The sequence below is a fragment of the Podarcis bocagei genome, assembly GCF_964188305.1.
Source record: "Podarcis bocagei genome assembly, chromosome: 10".
Taxonomy (NCBI): Eukaryota; Metazoa; Chordata; class Lepidosauria; order Squamata; family Lacertidae; genus Podarcis; species Podarcis bocagei.
In genome coordinates, this window is record NC_138135.1 from 43,810,498 (window position 1) to 43,837,766 (window position 27,269).

Below are 27,269 nucleotides of genomic sequence, written 5' to 3' on the forward strand. Positions count from 1 at the left end.
ATGTTGCAAATATCAAGGAAGGCAAATGTATGTTTTTTCTTACGTATTGACTGAGGCTAGTTCTGTTGTCATTGTAATCCATTTTGTATGTTCTACATTCAAGTGCCTTTAATTCAAGGTAAAGCTTGAATAATTTGCATTTCTTTATCAGGGAAATACAGTTTCAGTGCTATCTAAATGTATTTACTCTGTAGAGGGCTATCTATTTAATTTAGCTAAAGCAAGAGAGATCGGTTTTAATTTTTAAAAAATCATACTTCTATGCTGCTTCTTTAATTTTTTATTCTATCATATGATTTCTTTTATGGATTGACATATATTCATTAATATTTGTGTGCTTTTCTTTTCCATCCATCTCTCTTCATCTCATGAAAAGCACATCTGGGTAAGTTAAACCACAATGGTTGCTGATCATATTCATTTTCAGCACCATATTTGGATTTCTTCTTTTATTTCCTCTTATTATATTTTTTAATTTCTATATAACCACTTTAATTTGCAGATCTATGTGGAGAGTTGAACCAAAATCAAACTTTAAAATATTCTAAACTTGGGCAACATTGGAGACCTTTTCAGGGTCTACTCCTGTTTGTTCTCAGCTTGTGGATATATGAATATATTTTCATATGAACTGAGTGAAATTCTAGATGAGCTGAAATGAATGACAAAAAAACTTGTGCTGTACCTCTGTGGTAAAGTGTTTTGCTGGTATTTCACTCATTCATTTGTTCATTCGCTTGTTCTATATGACCCATATATAGAACAACAATATTTTGTATTGATTTTCCCACTCTTGGTTTCATTTCTTACTAATTCAATTAATTTGCAAGTTTGCGAATATCTTTTTATTGCTCTTCTCAGTTTGGCTAAAATTATTCCAGCTGCAATCCAAACTCACTTACATGGGAGTTAGCCCCACTGAAATAAATGGGGCTTGGTTCTGGGTCGACATGGGTAGGTTTGCACTGTTGAAACAATTGCTTTTGTGAAAAATCAGGTAGTAGGACCTCATATAGCCCCTTCCATGCAACGTATGTAGAATTTTACACATATATAAACTTCCAACATCTCTGTGATTAAAACAGTAAGCTTACAAAAAGCCCTTTGGTGTGTGGAGCTGCAAGGGATAGAAGATATTAATTTAAGAGTTGTATGTTAAAATGTATTTCTACAATGGGTGTAATCAAATATGGATTTAATATGCTTTAATATACCTGAAAACTCCAGGGGTCTGTAATTGTATTTCACAAGTTTACGATAAGATTCCAAGGCAGCTATTATGCAGGCAGGTTGATTCATTATGGTAGTGGTGTTATATTTTGAGCAGTCATTATTTCTCATTATAATTCAGAGTTAAGGCCCTGGCTTCTAGTGGCTACTCAGCAATTCCAAACTATATTTCCATTTACCTAATGAATGCTTTTAGGAAAAAGCAATAACTTTCACCACCTTGAAACATATGCACAGCAATTACAGCATTATTTAAGCAAGCTGTGCTTTTATTAAAAGAGTAATCAAACTTCCCCACTTTTTAGATTTTGAAACTTTTAAATTTGATTTTCTTATTATCTTTTGAGGATTCCCTCACCCCCTTTATTCTAGCAGAATATATATAGAAAATGAATTACACATGTGTCCAGAGAAGTTCAATTGTGACTTTAAATTGTGACAGAAACCTAGCTACACTGTATGGAGTAGAACTGTGTGCTGTTGACTGTTTTGAATTTATTTTATGGAGCAGTTCAATTCTCACACACAACACTAAGCCAAACCATGATACAGCATATAGGAGCAAATGTGCAGCTTCCTGGAGAGAAAGTTGCAGGTGCTTTGCTTCTCAATAACGCAGTAACAGCAGGAATGGGGAGAGGCAAAAGACTTGTGCGCTTCTCTCTTGAAATCCAGCCTTTGGCCCTAAGCAGGGCCGGCCCACCCAAGAGGCAAGGTGAAGTGCCTGCCTCAGGCAACAGGATCTACAGGGGCAGCAGATCTAGCCTCCAAGGAGTGCATTGCTTGCTTGCCGTCACCACAGTAACATCAGTGGCTGCTTGGAAGCTGGGTCTGCTGCCTCCTTGGCAGCCTCACCAAAGCTGCCTCTTGGCAAATAGGAGACACTGCTGGTCTCCTCCCACCTCTAGGGAGGAAATGGTAGGGGTTGCCCTCTGGAGATTCCTGTGCTCTGCACCTGCCCTGCATAATTCAGAGCAGCTCCATCCCTGCATAATGGCCCTTGATTTGCACTTCAACCATTGGGTTGATTTGATTCCCCCCCCCCCGCCCAAATTCCTGATGTAGATCTTCACTCACCCCTTCTCTCCCTGAGAGGGGTGTGTGTGTGTGTGTCATTTTGTGGTTCCCCTCACGTGCCAACATGTCTTGGGCCAGCCCCGGCAGGAAGTTCTGTGTGGATCAGGTCTTAGTACAGTGGTACCTCAGGTTAAGTACTTAATTCGTTCCGGAGGTCTGTTCTTAACCTGAAACTGGTCTTAACCTGAAGCACCACTTTAGCTAACGGGGCCTCCTGCTGCTGCTGCGCCGCCAGAGCACAATTTCTGTTCCTATCCTGAAGCAAAGTTCTTAACCTGAAGCACTATTTCTGGGTTAGCGGAGTCTGTAACCTGAAGTGTATGTAACCCGAGGTACCACTGTAGTGAATAAGGAATTTCAGTGGCTACCAAGACTTCCTTGACAAAGACAGCATTCAGCCAACCTTTGAAGAGAGTAGTCCCATAATTTTCCAGTCAAGTTTCTCCAGCTGGGGAGTTCTCTTGTGAATCCTCTACTGAAGTGGGAGAGAGTCACAGAAGTGCAGCAGAAGGTTGCCTGTTGGACTGTTCCCTTCAGCAGTAGCACTTACAAGGTTTTTTCCTCAATGATAAACATACATACTATCCTGTAATCTAAGTTTATGGCACTATGTTACGTCATAAACAAGGCTGCATTCCTATTACTACTTCTAAGAAAAAACAGGTACTCTTTATTACATCCAGTGGGACTTAAGCATTTCATTCTGCACTGTATTATATCTGCATAATGAGGTGCAAATGTTTCTGCTCATCTGATACCTTAATGAAAGAAAATGGTTGAAAATCAATGGCACGCAAACTAAAGTCAGCACCCACTTCTGCACTTGTGTTCTCAATTGGAATTCGCTGAACATTAATGCTATTCTCTCACGTTTCATATTTATATTTCCCCCCCTTTATCTTACACAGAGAAGTGTACTGTAGGTCCACTGCTCATTACTGGACCTGACACTGAATGGCCAAGATTACATATAAAATTCTCTCAATTGTACAGTGCAATAGTGGTGACTGCCTTGGCAACCCATTCTATTAATTTTCCAGATGGCTCATGAAAGGTATCAAAAGGACCGAAATACAAATAATTATGCATATCTATCACATGAACAGCATAAGGCAATGACTGAGGAGCTGACCATGGTAAAATCATAGCTCAGAATCTTCTGCAAAAATGAGAGATCCTGGGTTGAGTTATGAGATAGCAAGCTGCTATTGGATTTCACCATGGTATCTTTAAAAAAGTAACAGGGGTCACCTTATCTAGCATTTTCCAGGTAGACTTAGCATGTATTTCCAGGTTATTATTTTGTTTGTTTGCCCTTTCTTCAAGTTTCTAAGTTCCCAATTATATGTGGGTCAGGTGATAGCTAAATCATTGGCCTATGTCAGCATTCCCTTCATACCTTGTCATATGTCAGTGTTATTTACCATGTGTGCTAGGCCCATACACACCCAACTCTAGTATGACAACACTAAGCAGTTCAGCGGTGGGTGGGTGAGAGAGGCTGGCATGCTAACACTATATGGATTTGGGTTGGCATGCATGGGTAATGTAATAGAAAGTGTTTTCAACATTCATGCTTTCTTAATGACTCCATGCCGTGTACAAACTGGAGCTCAGAATGCCACAAACAGTATTCTCAGGGGATCTTCCATCCACAAAACTGCCACCCCTGTTTAGCTTCATTGGTGAAGCTAAACAAGGTCCATTTACCCTTCTATGGACCTTTTTAATTTCTTAAATTAACGTTCCACTCCAACGTTACTGTAATTTTTAATACTCCACATATATATATATGTTTGAATATGTAATGGCTTGTAGAATGGAATGGTAAGAAGGTCAGTTTGAATTCTAGGGGTTTTTTGCATAGACTAAAATGGAACAAAATGAGTTTTAATTATTTTTTGCATTAAATTGAAAAAGAAAGCAATAACCAACAGCAGTGTATTAACTCTACAGCATTTCATTCATTAACAGCCCTAAAGGAATGGAGTAAAAAAAAGGGTTCTTTTTGAATGTCAGCATATTTTAGGTTATCCTGTATAATTTAATGAAGAAGCTGCAAACAAGTATATGAATAAATTCACTTTAGTAAATTCAGTTAGGAAGGATTGGAGAATGTTATTATCAAAAGAGCAGTCTTGCCCTTGAGCCATGATATTTAACACATATAGATACCTTCACTGACTTCAGTGGCAAAATTCAAAATTGGCATCATGAAGTTAAGACAGGTTAAGATTATTCATGTGATTGCTTGATAATATATTTAAAAAAAACATTATTTGCATGTGTGTAAAATATCAGATTTTGAAAACTGTCTTCTTTTTGTAATGGTGAAAAATAATGTCCACCTGCTATCAAACTGCTTTCAGAGTTAGTTTGCATGTATGAATTACATATCCTGGTGTACAAAATGGAAAGCACTTGAAATTATATAACCTATGTATTTCGTTTTCGAGAAATCACCAAAAGCAGTTTGATCAGGAGTGTTCAAGCACTCCTTTATAGTGGAAGATATGTGTTCCCCATTACAGCCAGGTGACGTATTCTACTTTCCCCCTCTGCAACAGCCACTGCAGGAGGTGCTATGTACCAGAAAGTTCTGGGCCTTATCAAATGGCCAGCTATTGATTTGACAAAACAATACGGTGTATAAAAACACTTCTTCCATGACGTAAGAACCTCCCCCCTCTTCCAGTAACCATTCACACCTGAAGCCCTCAAATGACTAAGTGAAATTTGGTTTTGGAAAAGCCCAACATGTGTATTTCAAACCCAGCTCATACAACAAAGTGAATATGGAGTCCATCTCTCATTGTACTGCTTAATTACTTTCCACAGAAGTCAGTGTTAATTTGGCAGGAAATAGTTGTTCTTTCTCTAAGCGATATCCTGAGCAAACATACATATTCAACGGTTTATAATACAACTGAATAATAATGGGTTTTCCATGCAGTTTGAGTAATGCTGAAAAATAAAGTTGAAAGGGTTTTGTCCTTATGTTGGACATTCATGAGTGACTGGCCACCTACCAACGATGCTGTAAAAGTGGTTTTCCTGCATTTGCAGAGGGTTAGACCTTTGAGGTCCCTTCTAACTCGATGATTCTGTGAATTCAGCAAGAGAATTCATGGCCAGGGGAGCCCATTTTTCTCAACAAGGGAAATAACATTTTCTCTGAGGTCTGAACGGTTCAACAGTGCTGACGGACAAATAAAGGCAGCTAAAGTACTGTATATTTGATGTGATTTACCACAGGCTAACTGCATCTGAGCATAACTGTGTCTGTGGTGCTGCTAGGTACCACCATATGCTTTAATAGATTTGTGATGGTCTTTTAGGCATGAACTCCTGGAGGAAGCTCGGAGGAAGGGCTTGCCTTTTGCACAGTGGGATGGGCCCACAGTGGTTGCATGGCTAGAGGTAAGTGCTAGGAAATCTTCTGACAACGTGGCCATACCTGATTGTACCTTAATGTTATGAATCATTTAAGATCTAATACAGGTTTGGCATTCATAAAGGAGAAACAAAAGCAGCACTAATTCATTCATTTTACTGAGAGTCTCCCAGAATGCTTTATACTGCGTTCCAGCACAAAACAGCAAGTTCTCCAGCTGTCCTCTTACAGAAGCAGAGAATGGCCAAACCTTTCTAAAAATACAGATTAATCTAAACAAATATGAGGATCTGTGATGAATGGTGATCTTTTCAACCCAACCCATTAAGAAACCAGCATTTCTCAATTTTTTACTTGTAACTTCTTTGCTTGTTTTTGCATTCAGATTTTGGATCAAATTAAGAGTGGATTTGCATGTCAACCTACTACACCAACACCTGTGGTTTTTGTACCCATGGTGCTCCCCCTCATACACGTGAGAGCACTTGTATGAACAGGCAGTCACCTACAATTTCTGGTAAATTGTTGAGCTAATATGCTGCTCTAAAGAAGCAGCTATGCTTCTCCTGATACAGGTCCTTAGAACTAGCAAAAGACCTATAGGTATAACAGGCAATGAGAACCACCAAGCCTATAATCCCTTGATGGTTCTCCAGTCCCTTCCTTCCTCTGGTTTGTTCTCTCATTCCTTGTCCTTGTTTTCTCTGCCACTTGTCTCCTGATGCCATTGGCTGTTCTGCTTTGATGACATACTGAATCCTTGAAGCTGCCACTAGCTTGTCAGATTTGATGTCACAGAGGGGCTAGTCCTACTTTTGCCAACTGTACTGACAGTTTAGCGTGTCACTGCAGACTGTGATTTATTGTTTTCCAGTGTGGGCATATGAAATCTTAAGAATTCAGAGACATGATTAAGATAAGATCAACCAAATTCAGCAGTTGTTGATAAACCTGCTGTGCTGCATTAGTTTCTAAACGCTTTTTCTTATTTTTCTTAAAGTTTTATTACAAATAACAAGCAACACCATATCCCACACTGTAAACAATGATCCTCAGTTCTATTAAATGAAAAGTTGCTTTCTGAGTTGAATCACTCTGGCTTCTGAACCTCCCTGCGATATTTAAAATCTGAATACATCAGTAAAGATAGAGGAATGTTCAGCATTAATAAACTCCACTTTCTTGAGTACAATCACTATAAATCTGTTTGTTCTTTAAAAAGCAAGCCATTTAGAAAAGCTAAAGTTTGCTCTTCCTTCGATGTTAAAAACAGATGCTGTGTTTCAGTCCACAGTGTGCAGGATTATTACTGTTGACGTGAGATTCATGCACTTGTATTTCAAAGGTAGAAGCACTGAGCGTGTTTGATGAAGCAGAACTCCCCAATAAGCTTCAGTATTCAGACATATGTTCTCCTACTTGGTTTACAAGTTGTGAGAGAGAAAGTGTGTCTTGAGCTATTAGGATTTTTTAATGGGGAGGGAACAACTTGATTCAAATGATACAAAACAAAGGTGCTGTATTTAAGTGTGTAAAATGTACAGGTTTTTTTAAAAAAGGAAAAGTGCAGATAATCATAGGATCTGAAAGCAGCAGCTTCATTCCATTCATTTTCTGTGAAGGAAGCCTAAATTATTAAGAAGGCTTAGCTGAAAGATGGGAACCAAAAGTGTATTGATTTAAGAGGAAGTTTTGCAGCTAAAGGCTAAAATGTGGCTTTGCCCTAGACTATTTGAATATTATGTTGATTTTACCCCTAGAGTTATAATCTACCCCAGGTGAAAAGCTTTCTTCTTCTGGATGGGAAACAAGAGGAGCAGGGAGGTGGCCAATGCCTGATTTATGTTTAAACTAAAACAGCTATAGCTTAGGGACCCACTCTCTTGGGGCCCCCAGAAAATTAAAGGAAAAAAACTGGATGTAAATTTCCAAAATATAAGATAAAAAAAAACAAATAAAATGGCTTTAGATACCTATTAGGTCCATAGATTACCATATAGCATACATTCAACACAAAAAACAGCAAAAAATTTGTTGTTGACAAAGGACAGCTGGACATATAAAGGGTCCCATTACCTTTAGTAGCTTAGGGCCTCATCAAACCTAAATCCGGCTCTGGGGGTGGCATTTGTTTCCAAGAATGACAGCACTGTTGTTGAAACTGAATTTTAAAATCATTTCACTCAGTGGCGTCACAACGGGGTGGGGGTGGGGGGCAATACGCCCCGGGTTCCATGCCTGCGAGGGTGACAAGAAGTTACCCCATGGGGCTCGTGGTGGCATGAACAGCCATCGTGCCACCGCAGCCGCCTTCGGAGGATCCTTCGTTCGCAGCTGCAGCCGCGAGCAGAGGATCCCGGCGCCGGCAGCAAACCACTAAGTACAGTGCATGTGCATTGTTGCACGCATGCGCTGTATGTAGCAACGCCACACATGCACTGTATAGCAGTTTGCTGCTGGCGCCGCTGCAGCGCTGCTCCAGAGCTCCATCCTCTGTTTGCGGCTGGTGCGGCACCGGAGGGATCTCAGCACCATCCGTACAGCGCTGGAGTGGCACCGGCGGCAAACCACTATACAGCGCATGTTTGGCATTGCTACGTACAGCGCATGTGTCATACATAGCGATGCTGCACCTGCGCCCTACGTCGAAGGTGTCACAATGCCTTCCTTTGCCTCTGATTTCACTACACCTGAATTGCATGTAAGCTATGATAAAGCCAGAGGTTTTGAAGCAAAGGATTATAGAATGAAAGGCAGTTTCAGAGGGTGAAAAATGTTCCATTAAAACTTCCCAAACCTTACCTGTTTTGCACCAGTTCACTCCTGTTCAGAGTCTCTATCAGGGACATGCTTTGGTTGGAAAAATAACTGTATTTCTTCCTGGTAACAAAAAGGAAATCGAACCACGCCTGAGTGTGTGACCGTTAACACTGTCACTAGGGAAAGGACTGTATTAAAGAAAAGAAAGAAATTGCCACTGAAACGGCAGCCACTTGGGACTAGTAAAGAGGTTCACAACGGAGCATTGCCCTGAATGCCAGAAACAGGGACAGGTGACAGTGTGCTTTTGCAGCCCTGTCAAACGCAAACAACAAGCACCCCATATTTGCAGTATGCACACCCCATTTCAGCTCTAGGCATAAAACTTCAGCAATCAGATTTGCTACTTTTGATGCTCACTGTTGTTTCCCACCCTCCACCCCACCCCTCTCAACAGTTGTGGCTGGGAATGCCCGCCTGGTATGTTGCTGCTTGCCGTGCAAATGTGAAAAGCGGTGCCATTATGTCTGCCTTGTCAGATACTGAAATTCAGAGGGAAATTGGAATCAGCAACCCTCTTCATCGCCTAAAACTCCGTCTGGCAATCCAGGAGATGGTATCACTCACAAGCCCATCGGCCCCTCCGACATCTAGAACGGTGAGTCACATTCCTCTCTCACTCACCTAGAATTCAGTGTGCACTGCCTGAGCATGGAAGTTAGCCATTTATGGACCTCTCCTTTCTCAGCAAGGCTTGTTTGTCTTATTTGCTTGATAGTTTTATCTTTAGTAATGCTTTCTGCCAATTTACCCAAGGCACGCAGGTGGCGCTGTGGGTAAAACCTCAGCGCCTAGGACTTGCTGATCGTCAGGTCGGCGGTTCGAATCCCCGCGGTGGGGTACGCTCCCGTTGCTCGGTCCCAGCGCCTGCCAACCTAGCAGTTCGAAAGCACCCCTAAGTGCAAGTAGATAAATAGGGACCGCTTACTAGTGGGAAGGTAAACGGCGTTTCCGTGTGCTGCGCTGGCTCGCCAGATGCAGCTTGTCACGCTGGCCACGTGACCCGGAAGTGTCTTCGGACAGCGCTGGCCCCCGGCCTCTTAAGTGACATGGGTGCACAACCCTAGAGTCGGACACGACTGGCCCGTACGGGCAGGGGTACCTTTACCTTTACCTTTTAGACTTTAAGCTAATGAACATGTAATTTCTTGGTTTCCTTTTAAACTCTTCTTACCATGCAAGGAGACAGCAAAAATCATGAGATGAGAACATGCAGGAGGTAATGTTTTGGGATTTGATTTTAGTTTCCATTTCTCCACTGTTTTTCCAATGGAAATAACTTCAGCCATTCCCAGATTGGATCTCTGGTTCTTTCTCATTCCCAAGTGATCGCTGCTAACCCTTCAGGGGTTTGCATTAGTTGTAAAAATGACTGTCAGCAGGTAGACATAGCACAAAGAGATGCTTTCGCTGATATTCAACAGGAGTTGGAGGGCAAGCATCCCCATGTCCTAAGAGGCATTTGCTGAGGGAGTCATCTGGTGTGTAAGGAACACATTTCCTGTGAAAGTGGCTTTAGCCATGGGCAACCTTTGTTGGGGGGGGCAAAGCAGTATGAGGGCACCTGGGCTAGTCAGACTAGCAAGCAGCATCAGCACAAAGTCACAATGGCCAGTGTCTCCTTAGGCAGGCAGCAGCAATAGTGAGGGCACACAATATTTCTCTCCCACTGAAGTAGGCATGTGTGGCCACAAGTCTCTCTCTCCTGTTGAGCTGGGCAGAAGCGGAGGCCTCTGTCGTCTCACTGAACTATACAGAGATGCCTCAGCAGAGAAGTATGGTTTTTCTCTCCCCCTTTTTTGGTAAGTCCTGCTTCTGGCCATAGTTCAAATTATATTTGGGAGCAGCTTCACCTATGAATTTTCCCTACACAGGTGTACAAATTTGTAGGAGAAACTCCATGCATCTAAAAGGTGTGCATGTATCTGTTTTGTGGAGGCATATTGAGAAATCATGATTGCCACTGATCCCCAGTGAATTCCATGTAACAAAATAAGGTGAGGGTTACAGATTGGTACATTTGTCCAAGAAATGCATCAGTCCTAAGGTATAGCCAAAGATTAGAACACTAATATAAGATGTGAACCAAGGGCCAATTTTCTGAATTTATTCTTGGAAGAAAAGGAATTATACTTGCAAAAGTACCAAGATGTTGGATACTTTTTTAAAAAATGTAGAAATTGCTGGTTCAGTGGGGGCTATTCTTTTCTAGATATGATTTTTAAAAAAGAATGAATATGGGCTTACCAACCCTTTTAGCTTTCTTTGATATATTGCCTGAAGAAGCAACCCTTGAACTGCGCTTTGAATTTTGCATTGCACAAAATGTTAAGGGCAACATCTGAGAGCTAGCAAAACAAAACAAGAAACTGTCTGTGTGTGTGTGTGTGTGTGTGTGTGTGTGTGTGTGTAGGCAATGTCTTCTTTTTTCTCCATTCTAGAATAGCCATTTGATGACCCCATGTTCCCTGTTTGCCTCCTAAATGGTTATTTTTAAAAAAATTAGCGCCCCAGCCTAGACCTACAGGCTTCAATCTGCTTTCCATTTCATGAGGTTTATCATATTAGTTAAAAGGTTTATCATATTAGAAATGCCCTGTGCATATGTATGTAGCCTTTTGATCTCCAAAGACCTGAAATAGCATACCTGTCTGCTGAAATAAGCGCCACTACAACATGTTCTATCAGAAGGAGTAACAGTTGTGTTTGGAAATGGCAATCGTACTAGTATTCCTTAATACGCATTTAATGGAATTCAGGGGATCACCTCCATATCTTTTTTCAAAGTGGAGGAAGATGAAAAGCAGCTGTCTGAAGTTGTTTCTAGCTGCTGCTCAACTGAGGCAAGGACATGGTTGTGCTCATTGTGATGCTGTATGCTGTTAACTTACAGTGTTGCTGCCTTTCTTCTTTAACACTGCTTACCTAATGCGGATTCTACCTGCCTCCCTGTGGGCATTGGCAATAGCCCTCAGGCAATGTTTGGGTGACCCATGAAGAAATGGAAACTCTTGCTGCTCCAGCTAAAACGGTTAGTTTCAACAACAGCTTTTCATATTTACTTCAATGTCAAAGTGTGGATTTTACAGTTATCACTATATGTGAATAAGCTATAGAACAGCTGAATATTGTTTTACACAATATTTATTTGAATTTTAAGCTATGTACGCTGAATATTCCGTATATACAAGAAGGTCACTGTACAGTTAATTGGTCCGATAATTCATGCCAAAATAAATAAAAACAATAAATGGAGGTGCTTCTGAAGAAATGGTCTGGCTTTTCACCAATTGTCCAGTGCAGCCTGTGTATATTTAGTCAGAAGTAAGTCCAAACTGTACATAAGGTTGTAGCAATAATCACAATTTTGAATTGTGTTTCTATTAGTTTGTTCATTTCATTTTCTTGGTGCAGCAATTATTGCTGTTTGTTTAACTAGGCTAGACTGGAAATAATTCTCTGTAGTGATATATATTGGCTGAAACAGTCCTTATGAAAATGTGCATTGACGACAGGTTGTTATGACAACATTGTGTCCGCATTGCTGATGCAGTAACATGCTTTGTGACATAGTGCTAATCCCAGATGTATGATGGCAGACTGTTTACTTAGGACAAATTCACACCATATATTTAAAGCACTATGGTACCAGTCATGGCTTCCCCCAAGGAATCTTCAGAGTTGCAATTTGTTAAGGGTGCTGAGAATGGTTATTAGGAGACCCACCTGTTCCCCTCACAGAGCTACAATTCTGAGAGTTCCCTGCAAAGAGAGGTTGACTGTCCATACTGTCAGCTCAGAATTGGCTACCTCTGCCCCATATTCCACCATTAAGTCTGTCCTTAGGCTTACCTATTTCCATTACATGAATAAATCTTCCCAGTTATATTTACACATTCCCCCTCTCCCTGCCAAATATGAAAGCAATTAAGCTTTGAAAGCAATGATAGACAAAATGAGAATCAAACTGTTCCCATATCAGCTGTTTTGTGGGACATTTCTGTCAGTTCAGTAAATTCCCTCAAAATGTGTGCATTCCTCACCGTTTAGATGGGCCAGTGTGAGATGTAGTAGGGTAGAGCATGAAACTGCTTCTTATCTCACTTTTAATTTTATTAAGAGTATTTTGTTAGCCAGCAGTTAACCCTGCTGTAGGTTGACTTCATTACCCTTCTGTTTGAAACGCACAATTAATGTAAGGCGCTGTATCTGTTGTTTGGCTTTTTTTAACTCATGCTGTATTTCTTTTTGTGTTATTAACTCACTTTACTAATGGCTGTCCTCAACACTGCAGAAAGAGAATGAGGAAGGCAGCTGGGCTCAGGTAGGAACCTTTTCCAGTGTGACTAACAATAGCTCAACATCTGGCACTAGGGAGCTGTCAGCCCCTTCCACAGAAGAGTTCAGTGCTTGCTCTTCATATTTATTTAAGTATTAGAAGCCAGGGGTATTTTAATGGTCTTGTTCTTTTTTCTCTTTTTGTTAAGACAAGCTGGTTTTGTGCTGCTAATTATAACCGAGCCCCAGGCAAAAGCTTCAGTGTGCCTTAAAGGGTTAACCTACACTGAATGGACTTCTCTCACTCAAGAATCAATCCCCCCCCCCCTTTACTGCAAGACAGGCAATCCAAGATGCTTGGGGCAAGTGATGAGAGAATTGCCTCCTTGGGAATATGGATGGGGGCTTGATTGTCTGTCCTGGAGTAGGGAACTTCTGGACTGTGGGCCTGACCTACCTATAACAAGGGTAGTGAACTTTGTGGAAAAGCTGGCAAAGGGACCTCCTGGAGAAGAAAACCCACTTTTCCGCAAAGTTCACTACCCTTGTTAATAGGCAGTGGCTTGTGGGTTCTCTTCAGTGCTGACATCTGAATTAGAAGGGTCTGCAATACATGCCTGCTAGAATCTGAAACTTTTGAAGGCCAGTCTACACATTATACCAGCCACATGGAGGCCAACTGAAATGATTTTTCCATGGCAGTTCCACAAAACTAAAATAACACCATTTCATCTCTCAAGATAATTTTATTAGAATTAGATATAAATCCATTGTATATACTTTGCCAGCCTATTACTTACATGCCAAACCTTGTTTTGGCTGAGGTTTCAGAAGCTTCTGAAAGTTTTGATTTCTGATATAGATGGTAGGAATCACTCATCATCATAGGATGCCTTTCTCCTGTGACCAGAAAGGGCCCTCATGGATAATATTGCTTTATATTTCCTTATTTCTTCTGTGCACCTGTTTGCTAGACTAGGAATGCTGATTGTTGATTAGAGCTGATCAAATGATATTATGGCATACATAGAGTACTACCTAATATTACTAACGAAACTGGAACATCAAGAGAAGTGCAATTGTTCTATACTATGGACACTAGTAATATATTTTCTTATTCTTCACTACCTTCCACCCCAGACTCTTGCTTATGGTGACATGAATCATGAATGGATTGGTAATGAATGGCTTCCTAGTCTGGGATTGCCACAGTATCGAAGTTACTTCATGGAGTGTTTGGTAGATGCAAGGATGTTAGATCACCTGACAAAAAAAGATCTCCGGGTACACTTAAAAATGGTGGATAGCTTTCATCGGTGAGTTAGCACAGTATCTTCATTTATTTATTAATTATTAAAACTATGTTTATGCTACTTTTAAACCAGAAATAAAAGTGCTGATATTACCAAAGCCAAATGTTTATATCTGGGGAAAAGATATACGATTCCCCCCGCAGATATATAAATCATTTCTACAGTTTGTCTCATGTGAACAGAAAGAAGATGCTTACAGTATTTATAAAATGTTTTAAGTGGAGCTTTTCAAATGCACAAAATCTTCCAATTTGTTTACTTTCACTGCAACTTGCCTTATAATGTCCTTTCCCCCACCTTATACAACAGAACAAGTCTGCAGTATGGAATCATGTGTTTAAAGAAACTGAATTATGACAGACAAGAACTAGAGAGGAGAAGAGAAGCAAGTCAGCATGAAATAAAAGGTAATACTTTACTGAAGGAGGATATCTTTAATGCTTGTCTTCTGAATTTTTATTCTATTGGACTCAATAGCCCCAATGTAGTTATATGAACAAGTTCTTTCAGACTCAGAATGGGCTTGTCTAAAATGAAATAATTCCTTGAGGCTAAGCAAGAAATTAAACGTTTATTCATTATTAGATGGAATCAGCATAGGCTTATCAGCACATTTCAAGGAAATGTAGCCATCGTACAAATTAACGGGAATTTTAAAACACAATATATCTGAACAATGCAACATTTAATTACAAGTCTCTTGAAATTTCCTCTTATTGTATTGCTGTTTTTTGGATTTGAAAAGTCCATATAATGAAATTCCTATATAAATTTGGAACTGGTTCAGCTCAGCCCTCCGTGCGTTCTTGCACTTCTGAAAGTTCAGTCCTTGGGGAAATGCTTTTCTCCCTCCTTTTCATAGATGTGTTGGTATGGAGTAATGACAGAGTCATACGCTGGATACAAGCAATTGGATTGCGAGAATATGCAAACAGTGTGTTAGAAAGTGGGGTGCATGGATCGCTCATAGCTCTGGATGATAACTTCGATTACAGCAGCTTGGCTTTGTTATTGCAGATTCCAACACAGAATATACAGGCAAGTAAACTACATTGCTAATTGTAATTCTTTCCCATGGATTTTAACTTTTTTTAAAAAAATTGCTTCAATTGTTTGATTTGGTTAACCATAGGCACGGCAGATCCTTGAGAGAGAATACAACAATCTGTTAGCACTAGGAACAGATAGACGACTTGATGAAGTAAGTAATTTTATTTATACTTAATAGGTAGCAGAGAATATGAAATGGTTGATTTTGGTCCTCATATAGATACATACCCCTGCTCGCTTGGCCCACTAACCCTTTTTAAGCTGGAGATTCTCCTTCCCAACCCATGCAACTACTAAGCTAACTTTCCCCCTTTTGGGGGCCACTTCACTCTTCTATTCTGCAGTTCTGCTTTGCACCCCTTTTCATCTTCACCTGCATATCTCTTCCTCCTCCTCCCCTCATCTTGTGCTATTTCCTCCCCCGTGCACACAAACCACTCCCATGGTGACTGACGTTAACATATGAGAGTGCTGGAGGTGAAATAGTTAAACAGGTTACCCAATCAGGACCCAGGGGGTGGAGTCAGAGGGACTATAAAACCAGCTCTGGGAGGGGCAAAGGGAGAATTCGTTGGGAGTTGGGTGGTTGGTTGGAGTGGGAGTGAATGGGGATAGAGTTTGTGAGTGGGTTGAGTTAGTGTAGCGAAATAAGCTGAGTCAGGAATAGTTAGGGACTAGGAAGACAAGTAAATATCTGAGAGGTGGTTTAGTGAGTGACAGCAGGTAGCGGAAGTTATGGGACTGGATAGGCACCCCATGATTGTAATTGACCGATACCGTTTATGAAACCACACACTTGTTAAACTGCAATAAATAAACAAAAGTTTATGTTCCAATTTAACCCGGACTGGACTCGGTATTGTACCAGGTAGGGCCTGGGTAGTGGCAGCGAGAAATAAAGTGGTGGCACAGGGATCAATAGACGGTGAAACGTTTGGGGACCCTGTGTGATCGCCACAGAGACCTCTTGCATCTTCCATACATTGCAGCTAAGCACCCATTTCACATTCGACCCAACCATGAAGCCGCCATCTCCTCTTATTCTTCAGACCCTTTCCCCTGTCTTCTACTCCCTCTTTTTGCAACCCCCGTGGCACCTCTTTACTCCACCCTCCTCCTTTCTTCTCCTTTGTACACAGATCACCCCATTCCCATGCCTTCTCCTGTCTATTGTTTAGGTCTCTGTGCACCTACACACCATTATCACCTTCACCTTTCCCCCCCTTCCTCTTTTTGTTTTTGAACTTTCCCTTCACACAGATCATCCCCATTTTCAGGCTTTCCCCTCTCTCATTCTGCAGTCCCCTTTGCATACACAGCCCATACTGTTATGTTACTGTATCCTTATGATGACTACAATGTTAAGAAAAAACCTGTCAGTTTTAGAAGAGTTTAATTCAGTTGATGAATGTTGTACATACATGGGTGTTTTCTTATTAATGAAATATCTCTTTTAACTACAACATTGAATCTTGAACTTCCATGTTGAAGGCAGCACATGGTACCAGGAAATGCATGATTGTGGAGAGGTACTGTAGAATATTTGAGGGCTTTGCATCCTTGATCTCTCTCATATGAGACAGCTGAGGAATGGAAGAGGAAGAAGTTTGAAAAAGCCATTTTTTTATTTTCAATTACTTTCTTCTTGCTGTATTCAAACAATGGCAGAGGTTTGAGCAAAGCAGGAATGGAAGGACACTGAAAGGTTGCTGTTTATATCTATATATCTATATCTATCTATCTATCTCACACACACACACACAAAACCCACCAGATTTAACAAGGAAAAATAGCAGTGATGGGTACAACACAGAAGCTAATACAACAGAGACTTTCCCAACTTCCTCCTTGCTATACTCAAGCTTTGTTTTAAACCTGCAGTTCCCCCAGGTCGCTCTCTGCTCAGTCTAGTCAAAATTCTGCCATTCTTTAAAATCCCCTCTCCATTTTTCTATCTCTGCTTTATTCAAATCTCTGCTGTTCCCTCTGTGCTCCTTCCATCCCTTCTTTACTCAGTCTTTTACTGCTGAGAATCCTGCCTTCTCTTTTGCTCTCCTATCCTACCCTGACTTCATGCAAATTCAGGATTGTGATGAAATACTGCAAATCCTCCACTGGAGGCTGTACAATTACAATCTTACAAAATACAGCTTTTAGTAAAAAATAAATAAATGTACTAGTCAGTTTCATTAGTTGTGGCCCACCCACCTACCCCCATTTTTTGATTACCGTATTTTTTGCACCATAACACTCACTTTTTTCCTCCTAAAAAGTAAGGGGAAATGTCTGTGCGTGTTATGGAGGGAATGCCTACGGGTGGCATGCCTACGGATTTTCCTCCTCTAAAAACTACGGGCGTGTTATGGTCGGGTGCGTGTTATAGAGCGAAAAATACGGTATATTCTTAATATCACTGTTCACATGACATTTTAGATAGGCATACATCATCCCTCTTTAATCTTTTGGTAATTTGTTAAATAATAAAACCAAAGAGCTACATTAGTTAGAGTATCTCAATGGTGGGTGGCAGCATATAATCTCCCCAGCACTCCAATCAGCATCTTCCTACCCATTGGGTCCAATGGGGACCATATCAAAGGATGAGTTGAGGGTTATTTATTACCGTATTTTTCGCCCTATAGGACACACTTTTTCCCCTCCAAAAATGAAGGGGAAATGTGTGTGCGTCCTATGGGGCGAATGCAGGCTTTCGCTGAAGCCTGGAGAGCGAGAGAGGTCGGTGCGCACCGACCCCTCTCGCTCTCCAGGCTCCAGGAAGCTCTGCACAACCCTTGGGAGACTGGGGCGACTTCGCGCCAGTCTCCCGAGGGTTGCGCAGAGCTGCCTGCAGTCCCGGGCTTTGCGCAGCTCTCTGCAAGCCTGGGGAGACCGGCGCGACTTCCCGCCAGGCTCCCTAGGCTTGCGGATAGCAGGCTGTTCTGGGGGCTGGGGTTGGGGGAAGCTCGGGCTTCCCCCGCACCAGCCCCGCGCCTGGGGGGGAAATAAATTTTTTATTTCTTTATTCTCCCCCCCCCCAAAAAAAAACTAGGTGCGCCCTATGGGGTGAAAAATACGGTACATTTCATTTGATGCTCTGTTGTGCGCATCCTATATTTCAGTGTCTCTATCTGGCTCACTTTTTCACTGCGTTCTGGCCATAGAGTAACAATGCCTATATATGGACCATTTTATCTGGCTATGCTCGGAAGGAATGATAAAGCTATACATTGGCCAGCCTAGAACAAGATTCCCTTGTTAAGTATCTGTTTCTATTTGTAACAAGCAGATGTCCACCTTTCTATTGATAACTATTCCTCAACTGTTCAGTTTTAACTACCGTATTTTTCGCCCCATAAGACGCACTTTTTCCCCTCCAAAAATGAAGGGGAAATCGGGGTGCGTCTTATGGGGCGAATGCCTGCAAGCGTCGCGCGCCCGGCAGGAGGTCCCACCGGGTGCGCGAGGCTTGGGGCGGCAGCGGACTGCTTGCGCGCACCTAGAAGCTTGGGGCTTGCTGAGCTCAGCACGCCCCAAGCTTCTAGGTGCGCGCAAGCAGTCCGCTGCCGCCCCAAGCCTCACGCACCCAGCGGGACCTCCTGCCGGGTGCGGGAGGCTGGGGGCGGCAGCGGACTGCTTGCCGGCATGCAGAAGCTTGGCGCGTGCTGACCTCAGCACGCCCCAAGCTTCTAGGGGCGCGCAAGCAGTCCGCTGCCGCCCCAAGCCTCGCGCACCCAGTGGGACCTCCTGCCGGGTGCGGGAGGCTGGGGGCGGCAGCGGACTGCTTGCCGGCATGCAGAAGCTTGGCGCACGCTGACCTCAGCACGCCCCAAGCTTCTAGGGGCGCGCAAGCAGTCCGCTGCCGCCCCAAGCCTCGCGCACCCAGCGGGACCTCCTGCCGGGTGCGGGAGGCTGGGGGCGGCAGCGGACTGCTTGCCGGCATGCAGAAGCTTGGCGCGCGCTGACCTCAGCACGCCCCAAGCTTCTAGGGGCGCGCAAGCAGTCCGCTGCCGCCCCAAGCCTTGCGCACCCGGCGGGACCTCCTGCCGGGTGTGGGAGGCTGGGGGCGGCAGCGGACTGCTTGCGCGCACCTAGAAGCTTGGGGCGCGCTGAGCTCAGCACGCCCCAAGCTCCTGGTGTAGCGCAGCGATCCGCTAGCCCTGGGAGAGCCCCGCGGCTCTCCCAAGGCTAGCGGACTGCTTGCGCGCACGCAGAAGCTTGGGGCGCGCTGACCTCAGCTTGCCCCAAGCTTCTGGATTAGCGCAGGGGTCCGCTAGCCCTGGGAGAGGCGCCCGGCTCTCCCACGCTAGCGGAGACCTTGCCGGCACGCAGAAGCTTGGGGCGCGCTGAGCTCCGCACGCCCCAAGCTCCTGGTGTAGCGCAGCGCACCTGGGGGGGAAATAAAATTTTTTTCCTTTATTTCCCCCCCTAAAATCTAGGTGCGTCTTATGGGCCGGTGCGTCTTATGGGGCGAAAAATACGGTACTCAGAAGACTAGCTTTCAGTTTTAGCAAAATTAAATACTGTATTTGTGTGTCAACAGAGTGATGACAAGAATTACAGGCGAGGTTCTTCCTGGCGAAGACAGTTCCCCCCACGTGAAGTCCATGGAATCAGCATGATGCCTGGCTCCTCAGAAACACTGCCAGCTGGGTTCAGATTAACTACAACATCAGGACAGTCACGAAAAGTGGCAACTGATGGTATGGGACGAACGCTTATTTTCATAACTAAAGGTTATGAAAGCATTCATTATCTATGTGGAAGAAAATATGCCAACCTTGCATAAGCAATATAGCCAGCAGCAAAGCATCACTGACTTAGGTGCTGGTTGGTGTGAAATATTTACACATAAAATGTGTTAAGAGATGTAATGCTAAACTATGGTTTAGCGGTACATGAAAGAGCTGCAGCAAACCTTGGGCTCATATGCTTGTCCCCATGCCCCCCACCTGTATTTACACAGTTTCAAATGCCTGTGCGTCCTATGGAGCGAAGACGCCATAGCCCCGCGACCCTCTCCCGGCTGGAGAGGTGACACGCGGCTATAGCAGGAGCCTCTACAGCCCCACGTCACCTCCCCAGCCAGGAGAGCGCATGCGGGGCTAAAGAAGCCATAGTCCCGCGACCCTCTCCCGGCTGGAGAGGTGACGCGCGGCTATGGCAGGAGCCTCTACAGCCCCGCGTCACATCCCCAGCCAGGAGAGCGCGCGGGGGGCTAAAGAAGCCATAGCCCCGCGACCCTCTCCCGCCTGGAGAGGTGATGCGCAGCTATAGCAGGAGCCTCTCCGCTGCGCCTTTCCGCTGCTCCCTGACCTGCTCTTTGGGGCTGGTGGTGGGCTTCCCCCCGCCAGCCCCAAAGAGGAGGTCGAAAGGAACCTGAAGCCTGGAGAGCGAGAGGGGTCAGTGCACACCGACCCCTCTCGCTCTCCAGGCTTCCAAGGTAGCCGCCTGAACGCACCTTAAACAGCACCTTGTTTTAGAGCGGGAAAACAAGAGGGGGAATGTTCTCCCCCTCTCTGTGCAGCGCCTCCTGCCGCTTCACTGAAGTGGCGCTGGGCAGAGAGGGGGAGATTTTTTCTTTTCTTGTTCTCCCCCCTCTAAAACAAAGGGCGTCCTATTGTCCTGTGTGTCCTATGGTGCGAAAAATATGGTAAATAGTATAACATATAGGTGTAATGGTCAAATAGGTAAGGTACATACAAATGCCCTGATAGCAGGGTCAGAATCTTTTTTTAAAAAAATCTGGGACACAGATCAGGCACTCTGGATATACACCCTCTTTGAACATTAAGTGTACGTGTGCGCATCTGAAGTGTGACAGGTGCATTCTCTCTTCCCAACATGTATAATGGAGCAAATCTGCAGCTGCACCCGCTGTCCCAGTCTCTAGTGATAACTACTCAGTACTATTTTTAACAAATGAAAATTGAATGGGGGCAACTGTGCAATCCACACTAAATAAGCTTCACGAGTTGGGTCACAGAGAATACCTTACAGAGTGGGCTCCATGTTTTTTTCCTCTTCCTCTAATTCCAAGATTCTTCTTGTTGTGTTGGTTATCAATTTGCAGTGGCGTCAGCGCGGTTGCAGAGACTAGACAGCTCGACAGTTCGCACATATTCGTGCTGACAAGGCTGGCATGGAAAAAAGGACGGAGGTGAACTCATGTGAGTAATTAAAAAGCTATCTTATTTGTTGTTGGGGTGGAGTGGGCAGAACTGAAACAATAACCATAGCAGTGCAGGGTTCTCTCAAAGGGCCTAGGAAGTTCTCACTGAAGTACGTCTGGGCACTGGGATAGTGAAGGTATGCCTGGGCTATACAACTTCTGACTATTCTTAGACTTTGTCTGCACATTAACAGCATTGAGCAATAAGCAGCTATGAGTTCTCAACATCTAAGCCTAGGGATGAGACTCAAATGAATCTAAGGAACCTGCCTGCAGCCTAAAGAGTAGAACAGGGTATAGAGGACTAGGTCTGAGTGATAACTGGTTTTTAACATTGTGATGTATCAGCAGCTAAATACCAGTGTGTGTGAAGTGTATCTTGGCTGCTTCTTCCTCAGAAGCAGCTGAAATACATTGCCCAGTCCCCGTGCCCCTCAGCTGATCAAGCTTCTCCCCTCTTGCTGATGTGAGCAGGAGGGGGCTTCCACAAGCCAGAGGCAGGGCTTGGTTGCTCCAGGAGTAACTGACCAGAAGAGTACACCCTGCGCAGGCTGCACACCCACCACTGATCAGCTAATCACGCCCCACTCTGGCTCCTGTGATCCAGGGGAGGGGAGAAACTGCTCCATTGAGGAGCATGTGAACATTTCTTTTCCATAAACCCCAATTTACTTTCCTCTGTTTTATCATGTGTCTTACTTCTGCTCCTTGAGCATAGCTGGGTGGAATCCAGAGTGGCTGGAGCAACCCAGTCAGATGGGTGGGGTACAAATAGCAACAGTCACACAATTTTTGACACTGCAAAATAGCACCTTCAGGGCAAATGTCAACCATGATGGTGCACTTTTCAGCAGAAAGCTAGCATAGGACCCCATCCACATTTGAAGCAGATTCCAGCACCGGCCCCCAAGATGTATTTTGCTCCAAAATAAAAGCGGCCAGATGTAACACACTTGTTTACACACATCATTAATGCCATGTGTAGTTTAGCTCTGAATGGAGAAGGGGAAAGCTTTTTCCTTTCTCCCAAGCAAAAAACATTAAACCAAATGAGGACAAAAACACTGAAATGGAATAGCTTGTAATTAGAGCTATGTAGGCTGTTGTTAGCATGCCAAGGGTATGAAATGGAGTGCCCCAGAACATTACAAATTTCACTGCAAGTTCAGATAGTAAAGAGCCAATGCTTGCAAATATCAGACCTATGATTATCTAATCTACTGCTACTACCACAGTCAGCCATCGCTTGAGAATACAAATTCTAAAATTAGGAAATACAAACAGCACTAGGCAGACAAAAATAATGTGCTAAAGGTATAGAAAAATGAATCAGTGCAATTTGCAAGGACTACTACTACTACTGTTCAAGAGTGCAGACTATGGGTTCATTGCAAATACCATTGCCCTTGACATTTATTCCACTAGTAGCTACAGTAATTTATGGACCAATACTATCACCAATGACATCTGAAACATTTCCCAACCTGCATCTATCAAAGGAAACATTCTACATTACCAACAATCCTACTAGAGAGAGAAAAAAGCAACCCAATATATTACCTTAAAAAGATGCAAAACAATTAAGATAGTGAAATTCCAACTGGGCTTTTTATTGTATTAACATGTCTGCTTATTATACAGTGGTACCTCTGGTTACGAACTTAACTCATTCCAGAGGTCCGTTTTTAACCTGAGGTACCACTTTAGCTAATGGGGCCTCCTGCTGCCGCGCGGTTTCTGTTCTCATCCTGAGGTAAAGTTCTTAACCTGAGGTACTTCTTCCAGCTTAGTGGAGTCTGTAACCCGAGGTACAACTGTATGACTAAAGAATTACAATCCAAATTCTCACAGAAAACAGTATCATTTACCCTGATTGCTTCAGGTAAAATATGTATACTTCAAAAATGTTAGGTCTGAGTGGTAAAAGGAATCTGGGGCTGGTAGCTCAATACCTACAGATACTGCCTATGTTTAAATTTCCTTAGTGCCTCAAGACAGATTTTCCCCATTGTGTCCGCAGCCCCTTTTCTCCACAATAATCCTGCCTGCTTCAACAGGGCTGTGCTAGAAGCCATTTACTACTTATTAATAATGAGCCTAAGATAGAGATCACCAACCTTTTTGGGGGGCACCACATGTTGTAATCAAGCACACACCACAACTTATTGTATTGGCTACACCAGAATGATTTTTGAGCCTAATTTCTGTAGAGGGATAAAGAAGGGTGCCCTGCATTGCCAGGGAAGACTTCTGCAGGGCCCACAGGCACCATGTTGGAGACCCTGAGGCTCAGTAACAGAATACTGTAATGGAGGAATTACTGAATGTACTATTTTCCCCCCACCTCTAGATGCCAACTCTTCTACTTTACCTGAAGTGCACTACCACCACGTTATGAAAAGAAGCTTTTTATTCAAGAACAGGGTATAAGGAAGTACACTAGAATATTTATCAGACTAAACTACATGGAGATCTTTTTACAAACTGCGTTTTAAGGTGCAACCTGCCAAGTACTACCATCATGCAACTCAAATTCATTTCAATGGAGGTAACATAAGTTTCAGACAGCCCCATTGAAATGACTACAGAATGTGCAGCAACAGTACTGGCCGGACTGCGCCCATTGGGTAGTTCAATAAGGTAATAGTTACTAATTAAGGTTTTTTTAAAAAAATAATAATAAACCCCAATGTATCTATCATCATAAATTTGACTCAAGTGCAGGAAAGCTTTTATCAAAAGGAGACACTCATTTTTAAACTTGTTTCATCTGTTTTATTGTAAAATACTAGAATTTATGTATTTACTGTGTATGTATTTCTTTTAATATGTGTAAGTCTCATGTAAATGGATATAAATATGATTTTTTAAAAGAAATTAAATCTATGGTACATGGGGTCTTAGTGCAAACACTTGACAATACAGTGTCAACAATACTGTTTGTATCCTTCCATTCCACCATTTTTACAGTTTTGAATTGTAGCAAAGTCAATTGGATATGTTTAGCAGAGTTATTAGATGCTTCAACATGTTCCTACTTTTTAAAAGAAATCTGTCAATATTTAAAGCTCAACACCTGCCTCTGATGATTTACAAAAGAAAGATTTGAGCCAAAAATGGACCTCTAAAGGCAAAACACAATTGTTATATATACTTGTAGAAAAGCACTGTGACGGCTCTCCTTTTTAATATCAACAAGATCAAAAACCAACTACAGGACGTTAACAAGAGACATTCTCCTCAATGGCTACTTATGGACCAAGAAGAAACTAGCTTTTTCTAGGACTCACGTTTTGCCTTCCAAATTCTTCAGATGCTGGCCAACGTTGGCATAGAACAAACATCAAGGGGAAATAAATCCTGATCTTCAAGTTTTCAGTTATATAGAAAAATGCTGCCCTCCATTTCTTCATTATAATAGGCATTAGACAGCTGATTGTCTAATAACATGTTTATCCAAGACGGCCTTGCTGAGACTTCTCGGAAGTCAACCTTATCAGAGGAACTAACTGAAAGGCAGAAAAGTTAATATATAATGTACAAAAGCTTAGAGGAGAAACTATTATCTGCTGTGGCTTTATTTGGTGGTGTTATTGATGTTTATTCTTTGTTTATATGGGAAGTTTCAAAGTAAGACCTATTTAATAATGTCATTTACCTTCTATTTGCTAATCTCCCGCTGCCTGATCTTAGCTTCAGACCTGTCTTTTGGTTATTCCTTTCAGCAGGTTGATCTGCAAAACATCTGCACGTACATTTGTTTTACTGCATTTTGTTTTGCTTTTTTTACTTAAACAGACCTCAGTTAACCAAATGGTGACAGATTCTTTTTCTCCCCCGTTGTCAATAAAAGAAAATCAGTGCTGTTTTATGTGTTCAATGTCTGATGGAACTGCATGGTGTGTCACAGCTTCAAATGGAACTTTAAGAGGCAAACATTGCTTCAGGGGTATAAGCATAACGTTTTCTATTAACAAGCAACCAGAATGTGCTTTGAAAGATAATAATGCCGTCTGCCACAAGATGGTGCACTGAACGTATTGCTTCATAGAAAGTAACGTACAAAAGCGGTTCCTTCTAAGTAAACTTTGCTACAACCGCCAAGACACTGGCTTGATCAATTGAATATAACTCTGTTGTTGTAACCACTGCTGTAACATGTCTTCAAAGTTCCAAACGCTTTTTAGACCAATATACAGCTGGAATCAAAGGTACTAGCAAAGTGGTAATCTAATTCTCCAACCACTGTTTTATCCTTAGCAAGTTAGTTAAGTCCCATTGATATAAGTATGATTAGTTTTAGTTTGGAGTCAATACACTATATAACAGCACAATATAATCCTATAAATAGGGAAGGTGATTTGAATTTAACGAGGCTTACCTATGGGTAAGTATGTAGGACTGCAGCCATAATGAATTTTTGCTGAAGCCTACAGATGCCTCAGTTTCTTTTCTAGCTACCATGTGTCCTAGAATAGAATTAAGACTACTATGAAATACACCAGGCTTCCTCAACTTCGGCCCTCCAGGTGTTTTGAGACTACAATTCCCATCATCCCTGACCACTGGTCCTGTTAGCTAGGGATGATGGGAGTTGTAGGCCAAAAACATCTGGAGGGCCAAGGTTGAGGAAGCCTGAAATACACGAATTCTAATAGTAATTGCACTATGCAATATTACTTTTCAGTAGACAACTATAGCAAGAGCTTCTCAAGTTTTTCTTTCTCTTCTGCCCAAAACTGGTGGGTATATTTGTTCCCTGCATGGGCACACAACACCCTACAGGTTGGAAAGGACCTATTAGCTATAGGGCTCAATAATACCTCTCTCACTTTTACGATGTGCATATAGACATAAAGAGGCATGACAATGACAAGAAATGAGAAATCTATGTTCCTCCCATTTGTTGTTGTTTAGTCATTTAGTTGTGTCTGACTCTTCGTGACCCCATGGACCAGAGCACGCCAGGCACTCCTGTCTTGCTCTGGTCCATGGGATCACAAAGAGTCGGACACGACTAAACAACAACAAATGGCATTTCCTCCCATATATACATGTAACTTTAGGGTTCATGTAACTTTCAAAAGCAAATGGAAAAGTATAGATGTGAGAGGCATACAAATACCACCTTTAACTATTCTAATGCTCCGCCTACCTCCATACTTGGGACACATGTACAAAAGAGTGTGTATGGGAGAAACAGCACTTTGATGCCTGTGACTCACCTCCCATATATGATTTCCATATGCTGCTGTTCCAAATTAATGAAGAGCCAGTCCTGCAGATACCTGGGTCCCAGGATTTGAAGGACATACACATAATAAGCCTTTGGTCTCTGAGGTGTAGCCAAGTAGCTGGAAGGAAGACACAAAGTTAGGATAAATTGGTCCTTATGTCTTAAGTATAATAAAGCTTTAAGAGTGTCATCATGCAGTCCCCTTTGGAGGATTTGTAGTGCTGCATCACAATCCTGACTGGATGAAATCGGGGTGGGGTAGGGGCACAAAAGAGAAGACAGAGTGCACAACAGCAGCGGCTGTGACATGGGAGCAAAACAGAAGAGACAACTGAGAGGAGGAAAGTGGTGGTTTAAAACAATGGGAGAGGTCTGAATAGACTGGGAAGGGAGAAATACTGCTTTTTAAAATTAGTTTTACAAGGAAAAATAACAGGGGAAAAACATCCTTTCCCATCTCCTTCTCGCTGTATTCAAACCCTGTTTTAAGCCATTCTCCCCACTGTCTACTCACTGTCTACTCAAACCTCTGCCATTGCTTAAAACCACAAAATGTTCCTCTCCATCTCTGCTTTGTTTGAATCTCTACAGTTGTTTAAAACTACCACTTTCTCCTTCTTACACTTTTTAACTTTCACCTCACCTGGGGATATGTTCTTGACCATCGCACATTTAAGCAAAATCACTAAAGCCCGAACAATC

At 42.7% G+C, this 27,269-nt stretch overlaps 2 protein-coding genes across 13 annotated transcripts in view; one reads left to right on the forward strand and one right to left on the reverse strand.

The window, feature by feature from the left end:
- PPFIA2 (PTPRF interacting protein alpha 2) overlaps window positions 1–25,197 on the forward strand; it is a 281,701-nt gene extending 256,504 nt beyond the window's left edge. For 8 of the 10 annotated variants that reach the window (XM_081211200.1, XM_081211202.1, XM_081211203.1 and 5 more), the window contains 7 exons: window positions 5,646–5,727; window positions 8,919–9,119; window positions 11,490–11,552; window positions 12,816–12,845; window positions 13,940–14,115; window positions 14,422–14,519; window positions 14,975–16,256. In XM_081211200.1, coding sequence (XP_081067326.1) covers window positions 5,646–5,727; window positions 8,919–9,119; window positions 11,490–11,552; window positions 12,816–12,845; window positions 13,940–14,115; window positions 14,422–14,519; window positions 14,975–15,171 — 847 coding nt within the window. In that variant the 3' untranslated portion in view covers window positions 15,172–16,256. Of the gene's footprint in view, window positions 1–5,645; window positions 5,728–8,918; window positions 9,120–11,414; window positions 11,553–12,815; window positions 12,846–13,939; window positions 14,116–14,421; window positions 14,520–14,974; window positions 16,257–19,702; window positions 19,863–21,232; window positions 21,330–23,681 lie in introns of those variants that run through there. The other 2 variants (XM_081211201.1, XR_014012454.1) reach the window with 2 other exon arrangements.
- Window positions 16,539–27,269, reverse strand: part of ACSS3 (acyl-CoA synthetase short chain family member 3) — a 73,529-nt gene continuing 62,798 nt past the window's right edge. The window contains exons 18-21 of one of the 3 annotated variants that reach the window (XM_081211234.1): window positions 26,557–26,685; window positions 24,622–24,840; window positions 21,158–21,296; window positions 16,539–16,745 (exon numbers count right to left, since the gene is read on the reverse strand). The gene's annotated coding sequence lies outside the window, so the exon portion shown is untranslated. Of the gene's footprint in view, window positions 16,746–21,152; window positions 21,297–24,621; window positions 24,841–26,556; window positions 26,686–27,269 lie in introns of all 3 variants that reach the window. The other 2 variants (XM_081211233.1, XM_081211235.1) reach the window with 2 other exon arrangements.